The 26,537-nt window shown below is 36.3% G+C and overlaps 2 protein-coding genes and 1 pseudogene across 9 annotated transcripts; 1 reads left to right on the forward strand and 2 right to left on the reverse strand.

Moving 5' to 3' along the window:
• Positions 1-9,222: 9,222 nt before the first annotated feature.
• LOC112800827 (uncharacterized WD repeat-containing protein C17D11.16) lies at positions 9,223-14,913 on the reverse strand. 6 transcript variants are annotated; one of them, XM_025843230.3, is made up of 18 exons: positions 14,369-14,913; positions 13,664-13,814; positions 12,742-12,950; positions 12,476-12,655; positions 12,218-12,297; positions 12,038-12,136; positions 11,815-11,935; positions 11,556-11,614; positions 11,391-11,453; positions 11,244-11,314; positions 11,009-11,105; positions 10,653-10,727; positions 10,334-10,432; positions 10,081-10,224; positions 9,971-10,000; positions 9,813-9,875; positions 9,613-9,690; positions 9,223-9,528 (listed from the first exon to the last, which is right to left on the reverse strand). In XM_025843230.3, the coding sequence occupies exons 4-18, from the start codon at positions 12,615-12,617 to the stop codon at positions 9,454-9,456; spliced, it is 1,296 nt and encodes a 431-aa protein (XP_025699015.1). In that variant the 5' UTR covers positions 12,618-12,655; positions 12,742-12,950; positions 13,664-13,814; positions 14,369-14,913; the 3' UTR covers positions 9,223-9,453. The 6 variants fall into 6 exon arrangements, with proteins under 6 accessions (XP_025699015.1, XP_072092815.1, XP_072092812.1 ...); XM_072236714.1 differs by having other exon boundaries at positions 12,476-12,648; positions 14,369-14,909; XM_072236711.1 differs by having other exon boundaries at positions 13,664-13,762; positions 14,369-14,606.
• Positions 14,865-18,445, forward strand: LOC112800830 (methylthioribose kinase). 3 transcript variants are annotated; one of them, XM_025843233.3, is made up of 5 exons: positions 14,878-15,198; positions 15,324-15,633; positions 16,068-16,242; positions 17,184-17,398; positions 17,751-18,445. In XM_025843233.3, exons 2-4 carry the CDS (start codon positions 15,363-15,365, stop codon positions 17,347-17,349), a joined length of 612 nt encoding a protein of 203 aa, XP_025699018.1. In that variant the 5' UTR covers positions 14,878-15,198; positions 15,324-15,362; the 3' UTR covers positions 17,350-17,398; positions 17,751-18,445. The 3 variants fall into 3 exon arrangements, with proteins under 3 accessions (XP_072092817.1, XP_025699018.1, XP_025699019.1); XM_025843234.3 differs by having other exon boundaries at positions 17,184-17,280; XM_072236716.1 differs by having other exon boundaries at positions 14,865-15,198; positions 17,184-18,445.
• Positions 18,446-19,386: 941 nt separating this feature from the next.
• LOC112800828 (serine carboxypeptidase 3-like) lies at positions 19,387-25,059 on the reverse strand (annotated as a pseudogene).
• Positions 25,060-26,537: the final 1,478 nt, after the last annotated feature.

Consider the following 26,537-nt stretch of genomic DNA (forward strand, 5'->3'; position numbering starts at 1 on the left):
GAAGAAAGTGAGAAAATCAATCAAAGGAGTTTATACTCTAGTGAATTCGAGAACTTTCCACCCTCACATATGGAAGAAGAGGAAGATGCACAACCTCCCATGCCCTTGGTAAGCAATGAAGAAGAGATTGAATTAGAAGAAAGCTACCAAGAGGAAGAGGTTCAAATTGAGGAAGCTTGCAAAGAGGTAGAAGAAATCAAAGGAGAGCACAAGGGAGTGGAGCTTGCAAGACCTCTTCCAAAGCCATCACCATCCAATACAACATTCAAGTGGGTAAAATTCCTACCTTTAATCCTTACTTTCCCACTTGAATATAGGCTACTAGAGACGGATGGTCAACTTAGAGCTCTTTGTGGAATTAAGTGTAAGAGGAAGATGGTTAGTGGCAAGAGATGTCAAGCAAGGTTCAATATGGTTGCATGCTCTAAATTGAAGTGCAAGGATTGGGGTAGAGCTCACTTGAATGGGACTAGAAGGTTGCTTGGATGTCTGGTGCACGAAATTGTGATCATCAATGGCGCCATCAACATGGTACGCTCAATTGCAATCTCAACTCTTTATCACAACTTCGCACAACTAACCAGCAAGTGCACTGGGTCGTCCAAGTAATAAACCTTACGCGAGTAAGGGTCGATCCCACGGAAATTGTTGGTATGAAGCAAGCTATGGTCATCTTGTAAATCTCAGTCAGGCGGATTCAAATGGTTATGGAGGATTAATGATTAAAAGATAAATAAAACATAAAATAAAGATAGAGATACTTATGTAATTCATTGGTGAGAATTTCAGATAAGTGTATGGAGATGCTTTGTCCCTTCCGTCTCTCTGCTTTCCTACTGTCTTCATCCAATCCTTCTTACTCCTTTCCATGGCAAGCTGTGTGTTGGGCATCACCGTTGTCAGTGGCTACAATCCCGTCCTCTCAGTGAAAATGTTCAACGCGCTCTGTCACAGCACGGCTATTCAGCTATCGGTTCTTGATCATGTCGGAATAGAATTCATTGATTCTTTTGCGTCTGTCAATAACGCCCCACAATCGCGAGTTTGAAGCTCGTCACAGTCATTCAATCCTTGAATCCTACTCAGAATACCACAGACAAGGTTTAGACCTTCCGGATTCTCTTGAATGCTGCCATCAATTCTAGCTTATACTACGAAGATTCCGATTAAGGGATCCAAGAGATATCCACTCAATCAAAGGTAGAACGGAGGTGGTTGTCAGTCACACGTTCATAGGTGAGAATGATGATGAGTGTCTCGGATCATCACATTCATCAAGTTGAGGAACAAGTGATATCTTAGAACAAGAATAAGCTGAATTGCATAGAAGAACAATAGTGATTGCATTAATACTCGAGGTACAGCAGAGCTCCACACCTTAATCTATGGTGTGTAGAAACTCCACCGTTGAAAATACATAAGAACAAGGTCTAGGCATGGCCGTGAGGCCAGCCCCATGATCTAAGATAGCATAAAACTACTCAAAGATAGCTACCCCGATAAAAATACAATAGCAAAAGGTCCTATTTGTAGAGAACTAGTAACCTAGGGTTTACAGAAATGAGTAAATGACATAAAAATCCACTTTCGGGCCCACTTGGTGTGTGCTTGGGCTGAGTATTGAAGCTTTCATATGTAGAGACTTTTCTTGGAGTTAAACGCCAGCTTTTGTGCCAGTTTGGGCGTTTAACTCCCATTCTTGTGCCAGTTCCGGCGTTTAACGCCAGAATTCTTGAGCTAACTTGGAACACCTGTTTGGGCCATCAAATCTAGGGCAAAGTATAGACTATTATATATTCCTGGAATGCTCAAGATGTCTACTTTCCAAAGCAATTGAGAGCACGCCAATTGGGCTTCTGTAGCTCCAGAAAATCTACTTCGAGTGCAGGTAGGTCAGAATCTAACAGCATCTGCAGTCCTTTTCAGCCTCTAAATCAGATTTTTGCTCAGGTCCCTCAATTTCAGCCAAAAAATACCTGAAATCACAGAAAAACACACAAACTCATAGTAAAGTCCAGAAAAGTGAATTTTAACTAAAAACTAATAAAAATATAATAAAAACTAACTAAAACATACTAAAAACATACTAAAAACAATGCTAAAAAGCGTATAAATTATCCGCTCATCACAACACCAAACTTAAATTGTTGCTTGTCTCCAAGCAACTGAAAATAAAATAAGATAAAAAGAAGAGAATATAATATAAACTCCGAACTATCAATGAAACTTAGCTCCAGTTAGATGAGCGGGACTTGTAACTTTTTGCCTTTGAACAGTTTTGGCATCTCACTTTATCCTTTGAAATCCAGAATGATTGGCTTCTATAGGAACTCAGAATCCGGATAGTGTTATTGATTCTCTTAGTTAAGTATGATGATTCTTGAACACAGCTACTTTATGAGTCTTGGCCGTGGCCCAAAGCACTCTGTTTTCCAATATTACCACCGGATACATTTATGCCACAGACACATAACTGGGTGAACCTTTTCAGATTGTGACCCAGCTTTGCTAGAGTCCCCAATTAGAGGTGTCCAGGGTTCTTAAGCACACTCTTTTTGCCTTGGATCACAACTTTATTATTATTATTTTAGAATTCGCTGCTTTTTCTTGCTTCAAGAATCATTTTTATGATTTTTCAGATCCTCAGTAACATTTCTCCTATTTCATCATTCTTTCAAGAGCCAATAATTTTAACATTCTTGAACAACAAATTCAAAAGACATATGCACTGTTCAAGCATACATTCAGAAAATAAAAAGTATTATCACCACATCAAAATAATTAAGCTAGTTTTAAGGATGAATTCGAAATCATGTACTTCTTGTTCTTTTATAATAAAAACATTTTTCATTTAAGAAAGGTGATAGATTCATAGGACATTCATAACTTTAAGGCATAGACACTAAGACACTAATGATCATGTAATAAGATACAAACATAGATAAATATAAGCATAAAAATTCGAAAAACAGAAAAATAAAGAACAAGGAGATTAAAGAACGGGTCCACCTTAGTGATGGCGGCTTGTTCTTCCTCTTGAAGATCATATGGAGTGCTTGAGCTCCTCAATGTCTCTTCCTTGCCTTTGTTGCTCCTCTCTCATGATTCTTTGATCTTCTCTAATTTCATGGAGGAGGATGGAATGTTCTTGGTGCTCCACCCTTAGTTGTCCCATGTTGGAACTCAATTCTCCTTGGGAGGTGTTGATTTGCTCCCAATAGTTTTGTGGAGGAAAGTGCATCCCTTGAGGTATCTCAGGGATTTCATGATGAGTGGGATATCTTGTTTGCTCTATCCTTTTCTTAGTGATGGGCTTGTCCTCATCAATGAGGATGTCTCCCTCTATGTCAACTCCAACTGAATAACAGAGGTGACAAATGAGATGAGGAAAGGCTAACCTTGCCAAGGTAGAGGACTTGTCCGCCACCTTATAAAGTTCTTAGGCTATAACCTCATGAACTTCTACTTCCTCTCCAATCATGATGCTATGAATCATGATGGCCCGGTCTATAGTAACTTCGGACTGGTTGCTAGTGGGAATGATTGAACGTTGGATAAACTCCAACCATCCCCTAGCCACGGGCTTGAGGTCATGCCTTCTCAGTTGAACCGGCTTCCCTCTTGAATCTCTCTTCTATTGAGCGCCCTCTTCACAAATGTCTATGAGGACTTAGTCCAACCTTTGATCAAAGTTGACCCTTCTAGTGTAAGGGTGTTCATCTCCTTGCATCACGGGCAAGTTGAATGCCAACCTTACATTTTCCGGACTAAAATCTAAGCATTTCCCCCGAACCATTGTATGCCAGTTCTTTAGGTCCGGGTTTACACTTTGATCATGGTTCTTGGTGATCCATGCATTGGCATAGAACTCTTGAACCATTAAGATTCTGACTTGTTGAATGGGGTTGGTAAGAACTTCCCAACCTCTTCTTCGGATCTCATGTCGGATCTCCGGATATTCACTCTTTTTGAGTTTGAAAGGGACCTCGGGGATTGATGAGCGGATAATTTGCACGCTTTTTGGCATTATTTTTAGTATGTTTTTAGTATGTTCTAGTTAGTTTTTAGTATATTTTTATTAGTTTTTAGTTAAAATTCACTTTTCTAGACTTTATTATGAGTTTGTGTGTTTTTCTGTGATTTCAGGTATTTTCTAGCTGGAATTTAGGGACTTGAGCAAAAATCTGATTCAGAGACTAAAAAGGACTGCAGATGCTGTTGGATTCTGACCTCCCTGCACTCGAAGTATATTTTCTGGAGCTACAGAAGCCCAATTGGCACGCTCTCAATGGCGTTGGAAAGTAGACATCCTGGGCTTTCCAGCAATGTATAATAGTCCATACTTTGTCCGAGATTTGATGGCCCAAACCGGCGTTTCAAATCAGCTCAAGAATGCCCGGCGTTAAATGCCGGAACTGGCACAAGAATGGGAGTTAAACGCCCAAAATGGCACAAAAGTTGGCATTTAACTCCAAGAGAAGTCTCTACACGAAAATGCTTCAATGCTCAGCCCAAGCACACACCAAGCGGGCCCGGAAGTGGATTTTTATGTCATTTACTCGTCTCTGTAAACCCTAGGCTACTAGTTCTTTATAAATAAGACCTTTTACTATTGTATTTTCATCGGGGGATTATTTTAGATCCTTTGATCACGTTTGGAGGCTAGCCTCTCGGCCATGCCTAGACCTTGTTCTTATGTATTTTCAACGGTGGAGTTTCTACACACCATAGATTAAGGTGTGGAGCTCTGCTGTACCTCGAGTATTAATGCAATTACTATTGTTCTTCTATTCAATTCAGCTTGTTCTTATTCTAAGATATTCATTTGCACCCAAGAACATGATGAATGTGATGATTATGTGACACTCATCACCATTCTCATTTATGAACGAGTGCCTGACAACCACTTCTGTTCTACAAGCAAACAAGGCTTGAATGTTTATCTCTTGGATTTCTTAATCGGAATCTTCGTGGTATAAGCTAGAACTGATGGCGGCATTCAAGAGAATCCGGAAGGTCTAAACCTTGTCTGTGGTATTCTGAGTAGGATTCAATGATTGAATGACTATGACGAGCTTCAAACTCCTGAAGGCTGGGCGTTAGTGACAGACGCAAAAGAATCAATGGATTCTATTCCAACCTGATTGAGAACCGACAGATGATTAGCCGTGCCGTGACAGGGTGCGTTGAACATTTTCACTGAGAGGATGGGAGGTAGCCACTGACAACGGTGAAACCCTACATACAGCTTTCCATGGAAAGGAGTAAGAAGGATTGGATGAAGACAGTAGTAAAGCAGAGAGACGGAAGGGACAAAGCATCTCCATACGCTTATCTGAAATTCTCACCAATGAATTACATAAGTATCTCTATCTTTATCTTTATGTTTTATTCATACATCATCCATAACCATTTGAGTTTGCCTGACTAAGATTTACAAGGTGACCATAGCTTGCTTCATACCAACAATCTCCGTGGGATCGACCCTTACTCGCGTAAGGTTTATTACTTGGACGACCCAGTACACTTGCTGGTTAGTTGTGCGAAGTTGTGATAAATAGTTGATATTACAATTGTGCGTACCATGTTGATGGCGCCATTGATGATCACAATCTCGTGCACCAAGTTTTTGGCGCCGTTGCCGGGGATTGTTTGAGTTTGGACAACTGACGGTTCATCTTATTGCTTAGATTAGGTATTTTTCAGAATTCTTAAGAATGAATTCTAGAGTTTTATAATGATCTGTTGAAGTCTGGCTGGCTGTGAAGCCATGTCTAATTTTATTGGACCGAGGTTTCAACTTATCATCACAAGAGCTTGTTGATTTCTATCAATCTTGCTGTTGGAGCAATAATCTGCTAAGGCCTGGCTGTCCATTGGCCATGTCTAGTGTTTTGGACCGGAGCTTTCTTTGAAAGCTTGGTTGGCTATGAAGCCATGTCTAATTCCTGGACCGGAGTCTTAGACTAGCATTGCAATGATTCCTGGAATTCTCATTAAGAATTTTGATATCTTTGTTTTCTTTTCCATATAATTTTCGAAAAAAAAATCCAAAAAAAATTACAAAATCATAAAAAACCAAAAATATTGTATGTTTCTTGTTGAGTCTAGTGTCTCATGTTAAGTTTGGTGTCAATTGCATGTTTCTGTTCTTTTTGCATTAATTCATGTGTCTTAAGTGATCTTCAAGATGTTCTTGATGATTTCATTGCTCTGATCTTTAAATTCTCTTATCTTGAATGTTTTGTGTTTCTCATGTGCATTCTCATTTTGTTAGTGTCAATAGTATACAAACTGCTAAGTTTGGTGTCTTGTATGCATTGTTATTTGATTTTAGTTACATTTTGATTATTAAAAATCCAAAAAAAAATTTAATTTGTGTCTTTTCAATCAATAATACAGAGAATTGAAGATTCTGAACATACAGCAGAGGAATTACACAGAAAAAGCTAGGCGTTCAAAACGCCCAGTGAGGAAGGCAAACTGGCCTTTAAACGCCAGCCAGGGTGCCTGGCTGGACGTTTAACGCCCAAAAGGGTAGTGGTTTGGGCGTTAAACGCCAGAATGTGCACCATTTTGGGCGTTTAACGCCAGGATGGCACAAGAGGGAAGATTTTGTTTTTAATGCCAATTTTTTTTAGGTTTTCAAAATTTTTCAAAATCAAATCTTTTTCAAATCATATCTTTTCAATCAAACCTTTTTCAAAATCAATTTCTTTCCATTTTCAAAGATACTTGCTAACAATTAGTGATTTGATTCAACAATTCAAGTATGTTGCCTTTTCTGTTGAGAAAGGTTTAATGTTTGAATCATATCTTTTCTTGTTAGCCATGTTATTAATTTTCAAAATCAAATTTTTTTAATTGTTTTTCAAATCATATTTTCTCAATCACATCTTTTTAAAACCAATCATATCTTCTTAACCATATCCTTTTCAAAATAGTTTTCAATCAAATCTTTTTTATTTCTAATTTCAAAATCTTTTTCAAAAATCACTTGATTTCTTTTCACTCTTGGTTTTCGAAAATCAATTAGTGTTTTTCAAAATGTTTTCAAAATCTTTTACTTAATTTTCGAAAATTTCTTCCCCTCTTTTCACATCTTTCTATTTATGGACTAACACTATACCTCAATGCACAATTCGAACTCCATCTTTTTTGATAAGTTCGAATTCTTCTACCTCTTCCTTCTATTTTTCTTTTCCTCTGACACATCAAGGAATCTCTATACTGTGACATAGAGGATTCCATATTTTCTTATTCTCTTCTCTTTCATATGAGCAGGAGAAAAGACAAAATCATTCTTGTTGAAGCTGACCCTGAACCTGAAAGGACCTTGAAGCGAAAGCTAAGAGAAGTTAAGGCACAATTCTCTGTAGAGGACTCAACAGAAATCTTCAAAGAAGAAGAAACCATGGCAGCCGAAAACAACAACAATGCCAACAATGCAAGGAAGGTGCTGGGTGACTTTATTGCACCTACTCCCGACTTTTATGGGAGAAGCATCTCTATCCCTGCCATTGGAGCAAACAACTTTGAGCTTAAGCCTCAATTAGTTTCTCTAATGCAATAGAATTGCAAGTTCCATGGACTTCCATTGGAAGATCCTCATCAGTTTTTAGCTGAGTTCTTGCAAATCTGTGACACTGTCAAAACTAATGGGGTTGACCCTGAGGTCTACAGACTTATGCTATTCCCTTTTGCTGTAAGAGACAGAGCTAAGACATGGTTGGACTCACAACCTAAAGAAAGCCTGAACTCTTGGGAAAAGCTACTCAATGCCTTCTTGGCAAAGTTCTTTCCACCTCAAAAATTGAGTAAACTTAGAGTGGAAGTCCAAACCTTCAGACAGAAGGAAGGAGAATCCCTCTATGAAGTTTGGGAAAGATACAAACAATTGATCAGAAAGTGTCCCTCTGACATGCTTTCTGAATGGAGCATCATAGGTATTTTCTATGATGGTCTGTCTGAATTGTCCAAAATGTCATTGGATAGTTCTGCTGGAGGATCTCTTCATCTGAAGAAGACGCCTACAGAAGCTCAAGAGCTCATTGAAATGGTTGCAAATAACCAATTCATGTACACTTCTGAAAGGAATCCTGTGAACAATGGGACAAATAAGAAGAAATGAGTTCTTGAGATTGATACTCTGAATGCCATACTAGCTCAGAACAAAATATTGACTTAGCAAGTCAATTTAATTTCTCAAAGTCTGTCTGGAATGCAAAATGCACCAGGCAGTACTAAGGACGCTTCATCTGAAGAAGAAGCTTATGATCCTGAGAACCCTTCAATGGAAGAGGTGAATTACATGGGAGAATCCTATGGAAACACCTATAATCCTTCATGGAGAAATCATCCAAAATTTTCATGGAAGGATCAACAGAGACCTCAACAAGGTTTAAACAATAATAATGGTGGAAGAAACAGGTTTAGCAATGGCAAGCCTTTTCCATCATCTTCTCAGCAACAGACAGAGAATTCTAAGCAGAACCACTCTGACTTAGCAACCATGGTCTCTGATCTAATCAAAACCTCTCGGCCATGCCTAGACCTTGTTCTTATGTATTTTCAACGGTGGAGTTTCTACACACCATAGATTAAGGTGTGGAGCTCTGCTGTACCTCGAGTATTAATGCAATTACTATTGTTCTTCTATTCAATTCAGCTTGTTCTTATTCTAAAATATTCATTTGCACCCAAGAACATGATGAAGTATATATAATATAGAATTTAATTTAATTTAAATTCTAATCTGAAGGTGGTTGTCTAATTTTAATTTATCATGTATAATATAATATAGAATTTAAATATTAATTTGAAGTATATATCTTTTTAAAATAGTCATAATTTGCAATTTAAATAACTATTAGGATAATAATATTGTCACTACTATTTTTGATAATGTCACTTCATATATACTTTTCCTATATTATATATTTACACGAATTTATAAAAATGGGTGACTATCAAAATAAAAGTGATGATATCTATTTTCTAACTGTTGTATTCTATTGTTTAAAGAATATCACTCTATTTTTCTTAAAGTGCATTAACATTAGTCATTGCTATCAGTGCTTAGAAGTCACAATGTTGCTATTTCTTATTGATATTGTAGAAATAAAATATCTAATATTAAATTAGTTATGTTACAAAAATAAAAAGAGGGTAAATAAAAATAAAATATGAATATTTAAAAATAAAAAATTACACATGTTAAAATAAGTAAATAACCATCCTTACCAATTTATTATTTTTTAATAAAAAGAGAAATAGAGTAGACCTATGTTAAATAGTTTTGTTTTTCTTTTGGTCATGGGACCTATTATTAAAAAATACAGCTTTTTTTGAAATAAATTCTAATTATTCGCAACAACTGTATCTAACATAAATACTTCTAGCCTACCAGTAACACGAAGGGGAGACCGGAAAGGCTATTATGACTCAATTATATCACGACCGAGTTCTATTCTTGTTGTAATTTTCATAACGCCGAGAGACAGCAGACTCAGATAAAGTGTCCCAAACCTACAAGGTATGAGTGACAATAGTAAATTTCACAGAAAAATCTATCAAGAACACATTTGAATTTCTGTGGCACTTTTCACTCACTTGCAATTTTCCCTCTGAGCCTCCTATAGCCAACACAAAGGGGTTGTCCTCTGAAAACGAAATAGAAAATACAGCTCCCTGAAAAGCCGCATCCAAAAACAGAAGTCATCAGTGTTACTTACACTTGTATCATGATTCAGACTAGAGAATACCTTTTTTTCTTTTGGGTAAATCTCAACAAATAAAAGAAGCAAACTTACAGCATTGGAGTTTTTAGATGCCACAACAGATGGTTGGTTGTTCGATAAATCCCAAAGCTTTACCTGCAACAAATAATAGTACTCGAATGAGATGATTTCCAATTCTGCAAGATATAGTATATAGGAATAGGAACACAACAAACGGACTTCACAATTACCGTTTTGTCCATCGATCCAGTAGCAAGTAGCTACAAGAAGGCAACAAGGTATGGTTAAACTGAGTACATAATAACTTGGTATTTCTCATCAAAACATTGAAAATACATACATTAGGTGCTGACACATTATAGGATACTGAGGTAACAGCTTTGTCATGTGCATGAAGAGTAAATGTAGAACTTAGATCAGATGTGGATTCAGACATTGCGGTCCGAACATCAAAACACTTGACAGTACCATCCTCGAGACTCACCTAGAAGCACAATTTAATTATTATTAGTGAAGCTAAAACTATGCATCCATAAAAATACAATTACCAATTCAATCACTGAAACGAGAAATCAAAATTAACCATAACACACCACAAAATCGTGGTTAGTGTGTGGATCCCAGGCCAAGCTCTCGACATCAGCTGTGACTGACCACTTATAACCAGGATGGGATGGCATCCTTCCATCCCTCTGCAAAGTGTAAAAGCATTGAAAGCATTAGAATGTTAGATAACTAGGAAAAAAGGCAAACAGAAATTCCAATGTTATCATTTTTAAAGAGAAAGTCTGTTTTGGCACATGAATATTATACAACCAAAATCTACAGTGTAATAAGTATCCATTCCAGGATCACAGTATAAAAAAAAGAAATGCAAAAATATAGAGTATATAAGCAACATTCTGTCACTACCAGGATCACAGTATGATCAAATGAACCACTAAGAAGAATTTTTGGTTCATGATGATTCCAAGCAACTGCTTGAACCTGTCAAGATAGATGAACAAAGGCATCAGACAACATATTGACTCAAGCAACCTAAATTAATGTTAGTAAGACAAAATATACAATATTAAATGACTTAATTAAGGAAAAAAGTGAAAATCTTTCCTACCAACGTATAAGTAATATTTCTGAGCTTGTACACTATTTAGAACTAAGGGAAAAAAGAAAAGAAAAGATGATGGACATGAAGAGGGAAAGTCCTCTTTATAAATAAAAGAAGCTCATATTTGTAATAATTGATTGCACTTTAGCATACTACTTGCCTTGTCTGAGTGATGCTCCATTGTACTCTCACACTTCCCAGTAGCCACATCCCAAATCTTGACTCGCTTGTCAGCACTGGCACTAGCAAGTACATTCCTGAATGTTTTAAGAATGACTGTCATCAGAGGTACAAAAGAATAGAGTTTCAAAATAAGTAATAAATGAAACCTTTATGTCCCAAAAGGTGCCCAACAGATGAAATAATACCAAAATCCAGTTTTAAATTTAACAAACCTGATCTTTTTGTTCCAGGCAAGACCAAGTACAGAGTCAGTGTGACTGTCATCTTTGTATTTGATTGATTTCTACAAAACCAATTAACAGAATCAGTAACTGGGTCTATACTCAGAATTGCACTTCAACACAAAAAGATGTACAAACCTTCTTCCCCTTCTTTTTCTCTGAAATGCCACCTAAAACCATGCATGGCTGCACTGCATCAATCTGGGAACAAAGAAAGCTTAGAAGGTATTCAATGAAAGTGACTTTATATTCTGAATGATGTTTCCAACTTTTCAGCGAAATTTATTAACCATATTCACTTACAACATCAAGGTCCCAAATTTCTATTGACGGTTCCATTGAACCAACAGCTAAGAAGTTTCCTGCAATGATAATGAAATAATAATGCGATAGAAAGTAGAGGAAGCATAAGGGGATCAAGTCAAATTTTGAGCATGCAAACGAAGGCTAGAATTTAGAACTTATTTACTAAAACAGACAAGAGCACAAAAAACCAACATATTTAATTAAAAAAAAAAGGAGTAAACATGCAAGATGAATTGACAAAGGCAATATTCCCCACCTTTCTCTCTTCCTTGAAGGCAGTCAAGCCAAGCTGTGGATAGTGGAAATGCAGGAATTATGATATCATGATGGACATACATGTTCATCTCACTAGTACCGGCGTCCTCAAGTATATGAACCTTGTAGTAGAAAAAGACGCAACTCATATAAGTCTACCATTGCATCACATAACAAACATCAAAGAAAAATATACATCAGCCAATAAGTGAGGATTTGTTTACCTCGAGAAGACTGAGATCATCCTCAGTACGAGCACAAACAATGACGGAATCAGTTGGATTAATAATCATGTCTTCGAGTTCCTCAGAGTCATCATCATCCTTAACAATGTAAAACAATATGATGTTGTAAAGTCACAAATGAAGGTCAACAGCAGAATGCAGCAAAGTATTGGAACTTACGTTCTTATCTTTGATATAAGGATCCAGGTCGTTACTTGGATAATAAAGATCACCAATCCCGGAACTAAATACCTCAACTCCTAAGGTCAATAAAAAGATGCAAATTAACACAGACAACACAAGGAGACAGAGCTAGCTAGCTAACCATAGTCATGGCTGATATCATGCTAAGTGATTCGATAGCTAACTCTAATTAAAACCGCTAACTAACTAACTAACTAACTATGATAGATAACTCCCTGAGATGTTATTGTATACCTTCATCTTCATCATCGTAACGTTCCATGTCAAGCTCCTTCAAACCGAGGGCAATATCGTCCAATTTATCAGCCTTCCTGAGAGCATCAGCAACATTGAGTGCTCGCACAACTTCATCAACGGCACCACCGGCATCATCCATGCGTTCATCCCCTGCTTCTTCCTCATTTTCACTGTCTGCTGTATTGCATAACATACATGTATTGTAAAGTATTTGATAAAATTTTATAATTGGCTAAGTGAGTTTTGAAGAAGAAGAGAAAGACCTGGCGGCGGCGGTGGTGATTATATCTTGAATTTCTTCCTTGGAAGGAGGTTCAGCTATTGTGGGTTCCACCTTCGAAGCACCTATCGGTATCCACGAAAGAGCTGAAATCATTCTCGAGCAAGGTTTTGAAAACTGGACCGGTCTTCAAACTGCTTTAGTTACTGGTTCACTGGTTTATTGGTCCAACCGGTCTAACCGGTGGTTCAACTGGAAAAACCGTTTTAGAATAAAATACGCGTTATCATTATATTATAAACTAACAACATTCTAATAAATCATTAGAAAATAAACTATAAAACTCAAGCAATAAATCATTTAGATATTTAATTGTATGTACCGTAAGAAATCGAAAAAAAGTTTATACTTTATACACATACCAAATCATGTGTTTATCATATTCACAAAAATGTCTGATGCAACCAAACAAATATCTCAAAAATGAACACAAAATGAATCATAATGAAACTGAATAAATGCCCTCTCCCTTAATAACTACCTCAGAAAGTGGCTGATTCCAACAATAAAAAAAAACATGCATAAATATAATGCTCTCGAGTGTTGTTATCACTTGAAACACTTGAAAAGTACCAAATGTATATGTATTACTTAGAAAAACATGCATTATCCAGTAAATTATAACAATGTTTCACTAGCCTTAATTCTATGAAGTTTCTCATGAACTAGATGTTTAGCACATAAAGTAAGATAAGAAATGTGACTACAAGTGCAGAAACAGAATATAACAAGAGGCGGGGTAGATCTTCATAGCTAGGATAGATAATTTCAAAGGCATATAATATATAGGACACACAGTATGAAGACGAATGGGTTTGTCTCCTCTTAGTGCAGCCTTTGGCAAGTTGCACTTTAGAGCATAAAGTACATCATCTAAAAGATAGAAGAACTACTGACATAACTACCTTAAAATAATTAATTTTGCAGTTGCAATCTTCCCTCTAAATTGTAGGAGCAGCTCCACCATTCCAGCATCAGATACAAGGCATGCCAAGTGAAGCACACTTCATCCAGCAACAAACATTATAAAACAAGCATAAAGTAACCACACTAAACCTGAAATCAATAAAGATAAACAAAAATAAAAAAATTTCAATAATGATTTGATTTCTAATTTTTGCAACAGACCATGAGCAAATATGAACAAAAAAATTAGGAGCCATCAGCAACTGGTGAACCAGTAAAACACTATCAGAGCCATCGAGCAATTAGAAAACACTAAAACAGAATAAAAGAGTAAGTATTAGGTGTTCTGGTTGATACAAATGATATAACAGAGTAAGTTTATTTTAATACACATGATTTAACAGAGTAACAGAGCAATCAGAAGTTCAAAACCATATGATACAAATTTGCAAATTTGTAAATTTTCAACCATCAGCAACCAGCAAATTCAAGAGTACAAGACAGATCTATCAACAACAGGAAATTACAATTTACAAAACATTCAGAACCAAACTTCAAACCAAGACCGAAGAAGAAGAATTGAAGAAAAATGGAACAAAAATTGAAGAAGAATACCGAAGAAGAAGACCGAAGAAGAACAATTTCGGAACTTCAAACCAAGAAGACCGAGCCCTCAGTGAAGATGAAGAGGAGAAGCCACTAACCTGGGTTCCATGACGAGAAGCCAGTGAAGATGAAGAGGACATGCCGAGCAACTGGGTTCTGGAAACGGGGAAGAGGAAGAAGCGGCGGCGCTGAGGACCTGGGGGCGGCGGCGGCGCTGACGACCTGGGACCGGCGGCGGCGAAGAAGGGCTAGGGTTCCCTTTGCTTCAGAGTTCAGAGTTCTCCAATCCAGGGTGTGAGTGAGTGACGAATGAATTGGGGGAATAAGGGTTGGTTCATACTTCACGGATCTGTTTCGTTTTTTTAACAAATAGAAAACGTCGTCGCTTTATTCGAACCGGTCGGTTACCAGTCCGGTCCAACCGACCGGTTCTCGGCCGATTCGATGGTTTTTGTACGGTTTTTCTTCCAACGGTTTTGGATAGTGGACCGGACCGTTTATAGTACTGGTTTTCGGTTAAATCGGTTCGACCGACCGGTCCGGTCCGGTTTTCAAAACATTGTTCTTGAGGCTCGAAATCTATAAGAAAGTGGTGTGTGTGTGTAGAATGGTGGTAAACGAAAGAAGAAAGTGGTGTGTGTGTAGAATGGTGGTGGCAGCAGCTAGCTAGCAGTAGTAGAGTAACGAGGAGGAAAAGGAAAACCATTAATGGTCCAGTTCGGTGATGGCTTAACGGGCCTTTAAACAAACTCAACCAATAAAGGCCTAAATATTTGGAAGTCCAAATTGATTTGGCACTGAAAATTTTTTACTCTGCAATTATACTGCCAACGACTTCGACACCTTGTCCGTCAAAGAAGTTGGAGATGGCAACCTTAACTTCGTCTTCATCGTTCTCAATTCCACAGGTTCTTTTGTCATCAAGCAGGTAACGTTTTTTTTTATATATATATGGAGAAAAAAACTTCTCCCCACTGATTTAATCGTGGGAACTCGCAAATTTAGTTTATTTGGTAGCTTTCGATTCAAAGTTCAATTTTTTTTTATTTTAAGGCTTTGCCTTATATTCGCTGCATTCGGGAGTCATGGCCAATGACGAAGGAGAGAGCATATTTTGAATACTTGGGGCTGAAAGAAGAGGGTTGCTTGAGCCCTGAGTATGTTCCTGAAGTTTACCACTTTGACCGTACAATGTCATTGATCGGCATGCGTTACTTGGAACCGCCACATATAATATTAAGAAAAGAGTCGACAGCTAGAATTGAGTACCCTTTGCTTGCAGAGCACATGGCTGATTTCATGGCCAAGACACTCTTTTTCACTTCTCTCCTTTTCCGTACAACTTCCGAGCACAAAAGGGACGGTATGTGTGAGCTTACCCGTTGTTACTCTTTTCTTTAGCAATTGTTGTTGATTGATTCACACTCCTCAAACTCATTTTTTGGACAATTCGATATATTTGTTAATCGGAGAACTAAGAAGATTGTTTATTTGTCTTCACTGATTGATAGTATCACCTTTATCAATCTATTACTCTGCTTCAAAGTTGATTGAGCTGAAACTAGTTATTTTATTTAAGTTTTGCATTAGAAAAAATGTTTCCCTTCCCTCGTTTGGTTGCTTGTGCTTTGCTTATTCAGTTATTTGTGCTTGTGGAAGTTTACCTCTGTAGTTTATTCTCCATTTGAAAATGAGTGACGAGTGATAAGTGATAAACTGATATTCTACTTGTGAGTATGAGGAACGTTGTTGCATATTGATGTTGCCTTAAGCTGAATTCATGCTGGCTCCATGCAGTTGCCGAATATTGTGGTAATGTGGAGTTATGCAGACTCACCAAGCAGGTCGTGTTCTCTGACCCTTATAAATTTTCTCAATATAATCATTGGACTTCCCCTTATCTCGATCGTGATGCTGAGGCTGTTCGGGAAGACAATCTGCTGAAGCTTGAAGTTGCTGAGCTGAAATCCAAGTATTATGACCAACACACTTTTTTTACTGCATTATGTGTAGCAATTGTGATGTTAGGGTTTTTATACTTTATAAGAATGTACATTTTTGTATGTTCTGTGAGAGGGCCCATGCTCTAATACATGGAGATCTGCACACTGGTTCTGTTATGGTTACTCGTGAATCAACACAAGTTATTGATCCAGAATTTGCATTTTATGGACCAATGGGTTTTGATATTGGAGCATTCCTGGAAATTTGATTCTGGCTTACTTTTCTCAAGATGGACATGCAGATCAAGCAAATGATCGAAAAATAGGTTTCCTTCTTTATGTATATTGGTTGTGTACTCTTGTGGCTCTTTGTGGCTTCTGCATTTAGCATAGTCCAAAGTTTTTTATCGGAAAAAAAATAGAAGGAATGAAACAGAAAAACACACAGGCACACACACCCTATTCTGCATAATCTGATTTAAACACTTTTGATTCTCTTTGGTTCTTTTCGGAGGCCAAATCTGTGCATTTTTACAGTTTTGAAATACCTTGGACTGTTCTGTTGTTTTGTCCTGCCTTGTCTTGTTTGTGTAGTGCTAGTGACTTTGCCTTATTATACTAATGAAGAGAAGAATTTTCTGGTGTGCATGTGCACATTGATGAGCTATCAGATTTATATCATGTGAAATCCAAGAAGTCGTAGAGATAGTTTACAGAAATATGAGCTGTAGTTATAAAACAAGACTTGGTAGGATACCAATTATAACTACCATTTTCTTTTGTTGTATTATTTCTCTTCATTTTGCTGGACTTGAGGCTCTGGAAATGTTATTGCTTAGGACTGCAGCATCAATGACAAGCTGGGATTTGTTATAGTTGTGCATTTAGTAATAATTGTGAAGATCGTTGATTGCTGGGGCTAAAGTGTGTTGTTTATTGTCTGATATATATTGATATTTACATTATGCAGGCGTACAAGGAGTGGATTCTTAAGACAATTGAAGATACCTGGAATCTTTTCCATCACAAATTCACTGCTCTTTGGGATGAGCACAGACATGGTGCGGGTGAGGCATATCTTCCTGCTATATATAACAATCCTAAGGTTCAGCTGCTTGTACAGAAGAAATACATGACAAATTTGTTTCATGATAGTCTTGGGTTTGGTGCTGTCAAAATGATAAGGTGAAATTGCTGATCATCATTTTTAACCAGAATGCTATATGTTTAATGGGACTTATTTTGTTAGTTAGATATAAAACTATTTGAGAACTTATGCTTAAATTGGGCAATTGACTTGATCAGACATTTTTTGACCAAAATGGCGACAATTTTGATTGTAGTTTGCATTCTTCCTATAAAAAATATGGAATGGTAATATTAGAATGTGTCTTTTGCATGACTCTAGTCTAAAGTGCTCGTGTGAGGAAACATATTAGGTATAAAATTCAATGACAATGTTGGAATTGCTCTCTACTTTCTAATGTGTATATAATCATTTACACTGATGTTTAGTTGAGGAACTTGTGATTCACAGTTTAGTCCCTACAATGTTCTGAAAGAAGGCATATACACTTATTGGGCTCCAGAGGAGTATTAATCAAGGTGGATATTGTACATAGATCTTCAAGAACTAGTATCTTTTAATGTTCTGCAACTACAAGAGCCTATTCAAATGGGACAAAGAGTGAGTGAATTTCACCTCGAGGCATTGCAACAAGATGGTGTATGGAAGAGAGTTACAAATGGCACCACAATTGGATATCAGAGGCACAATTGGATATCAGAGGCTTTTGCTGTTTCCAAAAGTAAAATCTCAGCATTTGATGCTTGTTATTAACAAGTCTAGAGCTGATCCACTGATATCATACTTGGGGATCTACATAGATCCAGTTACCATTTGGAGCAGCATATATGATGATACAGTATTAACAAGCCATTTCAATGCCATTCAAGTTATTCATATTATCACACAAGACAACTCTCATACTGGTACTTCAACAGCTACAATGTAAACTTACTCAGTTATTTTTCTTGTAGTTGTATGTTACACAGAAATAAAAGAAAATTTTTTGCTCATTTATGTATGTGTGAATTGGTATCTATTTTTCTCCCCATGTATTTTGTAGAATCTTGTAGAGGACTCGTCTCTCAATAAGGAGAGCAGTAATCTGTGTAAATTGCTGTGTAATTTACTTTCATAGTATCAAGAACAAATCTTCCAAGTTCCAATGGTCATTAACTTGCACGCATTGGCCTTCAAAATTTCTAAAATAATTTTTTTTTTGTTGACATGTTTATTAATAAATCAAAGAAATTAATAAGTTCACTAATATGTATAAACTAAAACTTCAGTAAATTAAAAAATGAACTAAGTGCAAAGCTCATTCTTTCACTTGTTCTATTTTAATTTGCTCATTTCATAATATCCTTTTTAATTGGATTTTATTTATTTATTCATTATTTTCTTAGTAGATTAGAACTTTAAAAGGGTTGATAGAGATATTCATAGTAATTGAGAATGGAAGCAGCAAGGATGGTAATCTTCTACCCCCTTCATTTGGAATTTGGATTATCCAAGCTCTCATGATGTAGAGCGTGAACATAGAGTTTATACTGTGAAAGATTCCTTCTCCCCCCCCCCCCCCCCTTTTGAGTCCTTCATTCAGCTTTGAACCTGGTTTGTATCTGCAGGTATGACTGTAAATAAGATTCTGGAGGGAGAGATGTTCACTATGACTCTAACCAAGCCCCTCAATGGCAATGCTAGACATCTAAGGCTTGCATCGACTATTCCTTTGAGCTCTACATTTCAGCCCATCATTCAGGTTTTAAGAGAATACTACACATCATCACGTACTAGTTCATAGTCACAATTTATTTGTGTAAAAATTTTAAGTGAAAATCATTTTACAGTGGCATAATTAAGGTACAAGAAGGTGGGAAATAAATTTTAGTTATTTTCATTTTATGTTAGCCATGATTCATGAGAAAGAAATATTAGCTCCATTTAGTTTACTTGTTTGGATGGTGTCTCCATACTGAAAACTCTCTATTTCATTATACAGTCTTTGTGTATAATTTTTAGTCCTCTTTTTTTAATATCTGTGCCAGTTAATGGCATGACAAAGTAAAAGAGAAAAGAAAAAGATCATTCACTGAGGATCATGGCATCATGCTGAACTAACATATTTATTCAAAGATTTATTTCTAAATGAATAAAATCAAATACAGATTTGCGCACAATTTCAGGGATAGTAGTAGAAGCTAGACAATCCCATATATTATGCATGGAGCCATGCCCACAAGTTAATATGATCACAAGCTATGCCTTGTTATTTTTGCTTTGAGTCCATCATTTAGGAGAGACATTCGCTCCACTCTTTTTCGGTGTTAGTTTTCCTTGCATCCAGTTTGTTAGCATCTGAAGTGCAGCTTTTGGTTGATCCATAGGAACCATGTGCCCAGCTTCATTCACCTGTTTTTTCACAAAATAAAGTTATCAAAAGTGGATATAACAGTGTCAACTCAAGAACACACCCTTGAACACAAACCTTGAGGAACGCAAGAGGTCCATGGCTTTTAAGAGTCCCTGCTGCCGCGCCATTTACCAAAAATGGGACAGTAGAAGCTGCTCCAAACTCCTTTTGACCTGACCACTCCATTGCATGAACCCACCTTGAATTCCCTGAGCAATGAGAAACAAAAGCATTAAGAATGCTGATAATTGCACTTCTTTTTTTGTCCTTCCAACACAACCAACTTTAGCTTCAAATTAATTGAGTTGGCTGCAAAAAGCTTACCAAGCCAATTGCATATGAGATCTTCTTCTCCAGCATATACAAGAACCTGGCTTCCATCCTCAAGAAGCGTCGGAAATATGGTGATAAGTCTTCAAAAACCCTGCAATGAGATTGCCAAAACGTTTGCTTCCAGCAGGTGGCTCGTATGGAAAATAAGAACTATTTTTTAAAGTGCTTGCAAGATAAGCCAAAAAAGGAATCTTCTCATCGGCAACAGAATTATCCTCAAAGGACAAATCTAGAGAGCTGCTGATCCCTTGAAATCAATTTTTAAGAAACTCAAAAATAACTTTGATCTGTCATATACAAATGGATTTTGCATCAATTTCCTTCAGGAAAACAGATATTATCTTCTTGAAATATCAAGCTTTAGAGAAGCACCTACCTGGGTAGGATTACGAAGTTGACAACCGTAAACTGATAAAGCATGAGAAATTCTGCCACCAGCCTTTCCATAGGCCCATGCTGTCCTTGCACAAATAGGCTGATCACCAGAAAGTCCCATAAAGAATTCAAAACAGTGGAGGCTATTCTTCTCAATCTCGACCAATGCTGCAATATCTGTGTCACTAGCCTATACCAATATTTCTCAGTAATATTGCACTTTCACTGAAGAATTGATGTATAGCCAAATATCTGTTTTCTAAATTCTAACCTGAAGAATTTTGGTTTGCTAAAGCTTTGTAATGCAGAAACCCCGTCGTTCAAACAACCTTTTGCAAACAGCTTGACCTGGTCGTCCTCCCATATTGAAGATCATAATTCCGACAGCTTTGATTACTGATATCCCCTCTTCAACCGCCCTAGCAATTAAACCCAAGCCAAACTAATCCTCCACAAAACCCTAAATACAAAGTAAAGTAAATATGAGAATGCTGCATTAAATCATCTAATACATCAATCAAAGATATTTCTACAAAGCCAAAACAACTTATCACAAGAGTGTATCAAGGATAAGTTGTGCAGGTAGAAGTAAAATCTTATTAATAAGATTCTTCTAGACTTCTAGTGGCTTGGAACATTTATGAATTATTTCATGAATAAATGGAAAAGGCTTGCTCTAAAGAACAATATGAATATACAATAATAACTAAGCATGTGACTTAAAGAAAGTTGGAGCCAACCAAAAAATCCAGTGGTGTATAACTTTTTTCCTTTCAAATTGATGAGGTTCACATTAAAGTACTTAGCATGAAAGAATGCAAGACATAATTGTCAAGCTCCAGCAAAAGAGCAAATGACCATCATAATAGAATAAGAATCCATTTACCTGAAGTGCACAATAATTACTCAATGCATGAAGGAATTCTTCACTTGCATTTTCTGTTATCATCTTAGACATTGCATCTGGATTTGGATTAAGAATCTGCATAAAGCCAACTTTAGCTTCAAATTAATTGAGTTGGCTGCACAAAGCTTACCAAGCCAATTGCATATGAGATCTTCTTCTCCAGCATATACAAGAACCTGGATTCCATCCTCAAGAAGAGCCGGGATTCCAACTTCGATATTTCTCATCCAGTCCTGCATCATAGCATCATAGACTGTGCTACTACACGAAACAAAGTCCAAGTTCCTAACACCTAAAGCATCCCTAACTGTCTTCTCGTTTAAGAATGTCTCTACATTAGAGAAGTCATAACACAGATTTCCCTCACATTTCTTTCTAATGTCATAGTACTGCAGTTTCAATAGTAGAAGAATTCATAAGTGAAACTATGGTAGGTTTTTTAGGTAAATAATTAGATTGGTAAGAAAACTGTACTATGTTCTCTTATGATACGATACATTACTATTGCTGGTGATAGACATTATCCGACTGAAGATGGCATTGCATTTATATAAAGAAGTCATACACGCATCTCCACCATCGGTACCTGACAAATACAATATAATTTAAGGGTGTCAAACAAGTAAAATTACATATTGTTTGAGCAATAAGCTGGTAAGTTTTCTCCCATTCTGTTTTTGTTTTCTAAGATCATTCATCATGGGGTTAAAAAATTTAATTTGTAACCTAACATAACATACCACAGCTTTTTATGGCATCTTTGCATGATGGGATCAACTTGCTGATACTATCATAATCAGACTTTTTAATCAGTCATCTGTCTAATGCATAGTCTGTGTATGCTTAGTACTGAATTTCTGGATTGGTCAGACCATTACCAATAGCAAAACCCTGTTTATGAAATTGATCAAGAAAATTAGTATAATTATTATCAAGTAAAGGTAATTAACAAACCTTGTAATGTGCGTAGACAGTTTTGATACCTTGCGATTGATTATTATTCCTTCATTTGCTTTGTTGCCTTGGTGAACCCTTGATGCAAGAGCTGGAATGTAGTGTCCAGCATATGACTCTCCAGTGATATAAAAATCATTCTTGACAAATAGAGGGTGCTCCTTGAAAAAAGCCTGCCATTGATGCAGAATAGGAGTCTACTAATTATTTTTACCACCATGCATTTTCACTTTATGAATTGTTTTGTTTAGTCACAATTATAAAATAGACTTTACCTGCAAGAAATCATAGAGATCATTGCTAACACCTGCTTCATCATGGTGGTTGTCATCATCATCAGAAGTATAACTAAAGCCTGTCCCAATAGGCTGGTCTACAAAAAGAATATTTGATGCCTAAAATCAAAAGTAAACATTGATGCCAACCATAACCAATAAAGCTTATGTAACAGTTTGATTCTCTGAGATAGGTGCTAGCCATAGCCCTATGTGTGAATGTGCTGAGAGACATAAGTTATGACATTCTTTTTTGTTAACTATTCTCAAAAGCGAGGCATTTGCATGGAATGAATATGTTAAAGTAACATTTTGAGAGAAAATGCAGGAGAAAATTTATAGGCACCTTGTCCCAGCCAAATTCATTCTAAACAAGAGACAAGTTCTTTGTGATTTGGAAAGGACCATTCTCATAAAATAAAGCAAGCTCACTGCTACACCCTGGTCCTCCGGTCAACCATATGACAACAGGGTCATCCTTCTTATTGAGAGATTCGAAGAAAAAGTAGAACATCCTGCACCATTGATTTGAAGAGAGTTTGGGGGGGATTTCATGCAGTTAGGACCATAGATTAGTGCCTTAATATATGTATATTTTGGCTAAAAAATAAGTTTGAGTTTCTTAATATGCAAGGAAACAGGCAAGCGTTGTTTATAAGCCTAAACCAGTACAAGTCATGTGATGATAAATAAATATTTGAGCCTTAATCATTTAAAGAATCTTTACAACTCATGAAACAGCTTGAGTTATATGAGAAAGTGGCAAGAAATTTAACCTTGTTAACCAAAATATCCAACTTCTTGGCAGTTATTTCTCTCAATAACTGCATAGAACTGCTATAGAGCTTTCTTTGACATGAAGCTAGCAGAGAATTTGATAAGTAAATAACTCAATTTGAACTTCAAATTGCATAGCAGGGTTCATAAAAGAATTGCTATAGAGCTTTCTTTAACTAACCTTTTGGATCATTGATAGCCTTAGATCCAGCACAGCATAGTGAAAGAACTTGAAGCCTCAAGGATAACTTCAGAATAGACGGACTCTCATGATTATAAAAGAGTAGGGTCATCCCCGCAAGGAAACATGCTTTCAAGAAAGACGATGCCACTGAACTAAAAGAGTATAAAAGAACTAAATTTCAATCACCAAAAGAGTATAAATTCATACATAGTCAAATGGAGACATTAAATAATCCGGCAAACAAATACCAACACAAACGTAAACAAAATATAATGCCGTATGTCACTAGACGGTTCATATCCAGTTTAAGATAATTAGTAGTACAAGAATAGAACCAACTCTTTATTATATCCCCATTTACTAATTAAACCTGATGATGTTCACATTGAATAACACAGCATATGGCCTTGCCTTGTTCTTTCTCCTGAGAAGAACAAACAGCACATCAAGTTTTAGTCTATCTGTGTCCATGATGTCTGGAAATTCTTTAACTTTCTCGGCAAAGCGTTCGAAAAGCTCATCAACTATTTCTGCTCCAAAGTGTTTCTCAATCATCCCTTGCAGTGCAGCTCTGAACCATGAAACAAATATTTGCACAGTTGGCAATGACACCATGTTCTTGAATTCCAATATTTCCATCCACTCAATGCTGAAACATTCATCACATCCTCTAAGAATTTCCTTCACAGCCTTAACAGAAGGGTATATCAAAGGCACATTGAATGAATCCACTTTTTCTTCACTAATTACTCCCTGCATTAATGATAATTAATCAATCAATTTGTTTCACTCTTCATTAGTAATCAAATAATCATTCAATAAAAAATTAAAACACAAAACATTCAAATATTCAGTAATCAAATAATCATTGAACATGACATAAATAAAAAAGCAGAAGAAGTTAGCAGTGAACTGACCGTCGAAGTCTAAGGTTTTTTTCTTGGTTGAGCTTCTGCTCTCTGAACTCGAAGGAAGGAAACTGGAATGGAAATGGGTTTTTCTTCTGAGCAGTCTGAGAAGAGGGGGGCAGAATCGTGACGGAGACAGAGGCCAGGCGACGAACACAACTCAGAAGACGATGGTGGGTTGGAAGAATCTGCGACGACCAGACGAAGACGATGGTGACTGAGCGCCCGACGGACGGCGGCAGGAGTGCGATGGAGCAGATGAATACCAGGAACTGACGCGCCGAGCTCGAGGCAGAAGAAGCTGCAATTCTTGAAGGAGGAAGAAGCACGGACGACCAGACGACGATGGTAGTGCCTGAGAGCGACGGACAGCGGCCGTCCTTGTGGCAGTGGTGGAGAGGCTAGGGTTTCCTGTTTTAACTCCCTTTTTTGATTTGGGGAGAAGCTGTTAAGATAGGGGTTTGGAAATTGGAATGAAGACTGAAAGTAAGGGGAAGGAAGGTCATCCGTGCGGGAACCAAAACGATATAGTTTAATCCAAAACGATAGCGTCTTGTGTGAGACGCACATTGAGACAGATGAGAGAGATGGAGGAGCAGAGAGACGGAGAAGGTTTCTGCCAGATGAAGAATAATTTTAATTTTTTATTTTTTTTTTATATATTTTTGTTTTGTTGTTTCAATTATTTGAAACTATAAAATTAGGATTAATTAAATTCTAAAATTTAATTAATTTAAAAGGGTATTTTTGTCTAATTAAATAAAGGAAGAATGTTTAACACTTTTTATAAAATTAAATAAATAAATATTTTTTATTTTTATTTAATTAAAAAAGTATTTTAGTAAAAGTGGTGATATATTATATATTTAAAAAAAATAAATATTGACGTGGAAAATAAATTCACATATCTTATTGTTATTTGTCTATATCGATAAGTATGAATTTATTAGCAAACACCATAAATAAATATTTGTCTAGTGCAGATTTATTATTTTACTATATTAACTTTGATTATTTTATAGCTAATTATTAAGTTAAAAAATAAATAAATATATATCTTTATCCTTATCCTTATCCTTATAGTATACAAATTGGGAGCTCATATGCTGACGTGGCGCTCATACGTTGAGTCTGAGAGTTTATTTGCTTAAGTGTCATCACTATAAATTTTTAGATTTATATTTATAAATTATAAATTATTATTTGTTTAGGTTGTTATTTTCAAATTTTAAATTATTTGTTTAGATTGTTATATTTAGATTGTTATTTTTTAAATTTTAAATTATTGTTATTGATTCTTTTTAGCACTATTTTTTTAAATTTTTGTAGATTTTTTTCAAAAAGTGCAGCGTAAATTTAATTCAAATTTAAATTAAAGTCAACCAAATTTAAAAAATTTTAGCTATGAGTCAACTATAAAAGTATAAGTTATGAGATATGTGCAGCACCACAATTCAAAGTACATCAAATCCTTTCTTTACATATATCCAAAATCTAAAATTTCTCTACTTATTCCAATGGCTGGTATTCACAAAATCGCATAAATCAATCCTACAATTGACAATTTGTGTGTACGTATACGAGTATGGTTATGGACACTACCAAGTTACGGAAATTCTTCATTGCTATACTCAATTGAGATGGTTTGGCTCGATGAAGACGTGAGTAGGTGTAATCGTAGTCTTTGACTACACCGATGGTTTGTTTCCAATTTCAAAGGTATCCTCAATCATTGAAGGAGAGAAAGTAGAAAGTGCTAAGGTATTTGTTCAAAAAATAAATTTTTTGTTTGTTTATTTTCTCAAAGTTAGATATTTATTTTATTCAAAAAAATATTATTGAGATAAAATTAAAGCTGAGAAGGAAGTCTTTAATTTAACGTAGTATTTTGTACAAAAATTATTGCTTGAATTCTCTAATAAAATTGCAGACAATGATGAATTCGAAGTGTTGAAAAATACTATTACACCAGCCAAGCGACTATCCTCGGAATCGGAAGATTCGAAGGTGCAAGGAGATACCTCAACTTGCAAGAAGATCAAGATTGAGAATAGAACTTGAGAATTTGGATGCACGTGTTTTGGAATCCCTTTTAGAGTCTATCTAATAGAATAATGCCAAGCATATGTTTG

The sequence above is a fragment of the Arachis hypogaea genome, chromosome 5, assembly GCF_003086295.3.
Source record: "Arachis hypogaea cultivar Tifrunner chromosome 5, arahy.Tifrunner.gnm2.J5K5, whole genome shotgun sequence".
Taxonomy (NCBI): domain Eukaryota; kingdom Viridiplantae; phylum Streptophyta; class Magnoliopsida; order Fabales; family Fabaceae; genus Arachis; species Arachis hypogaea.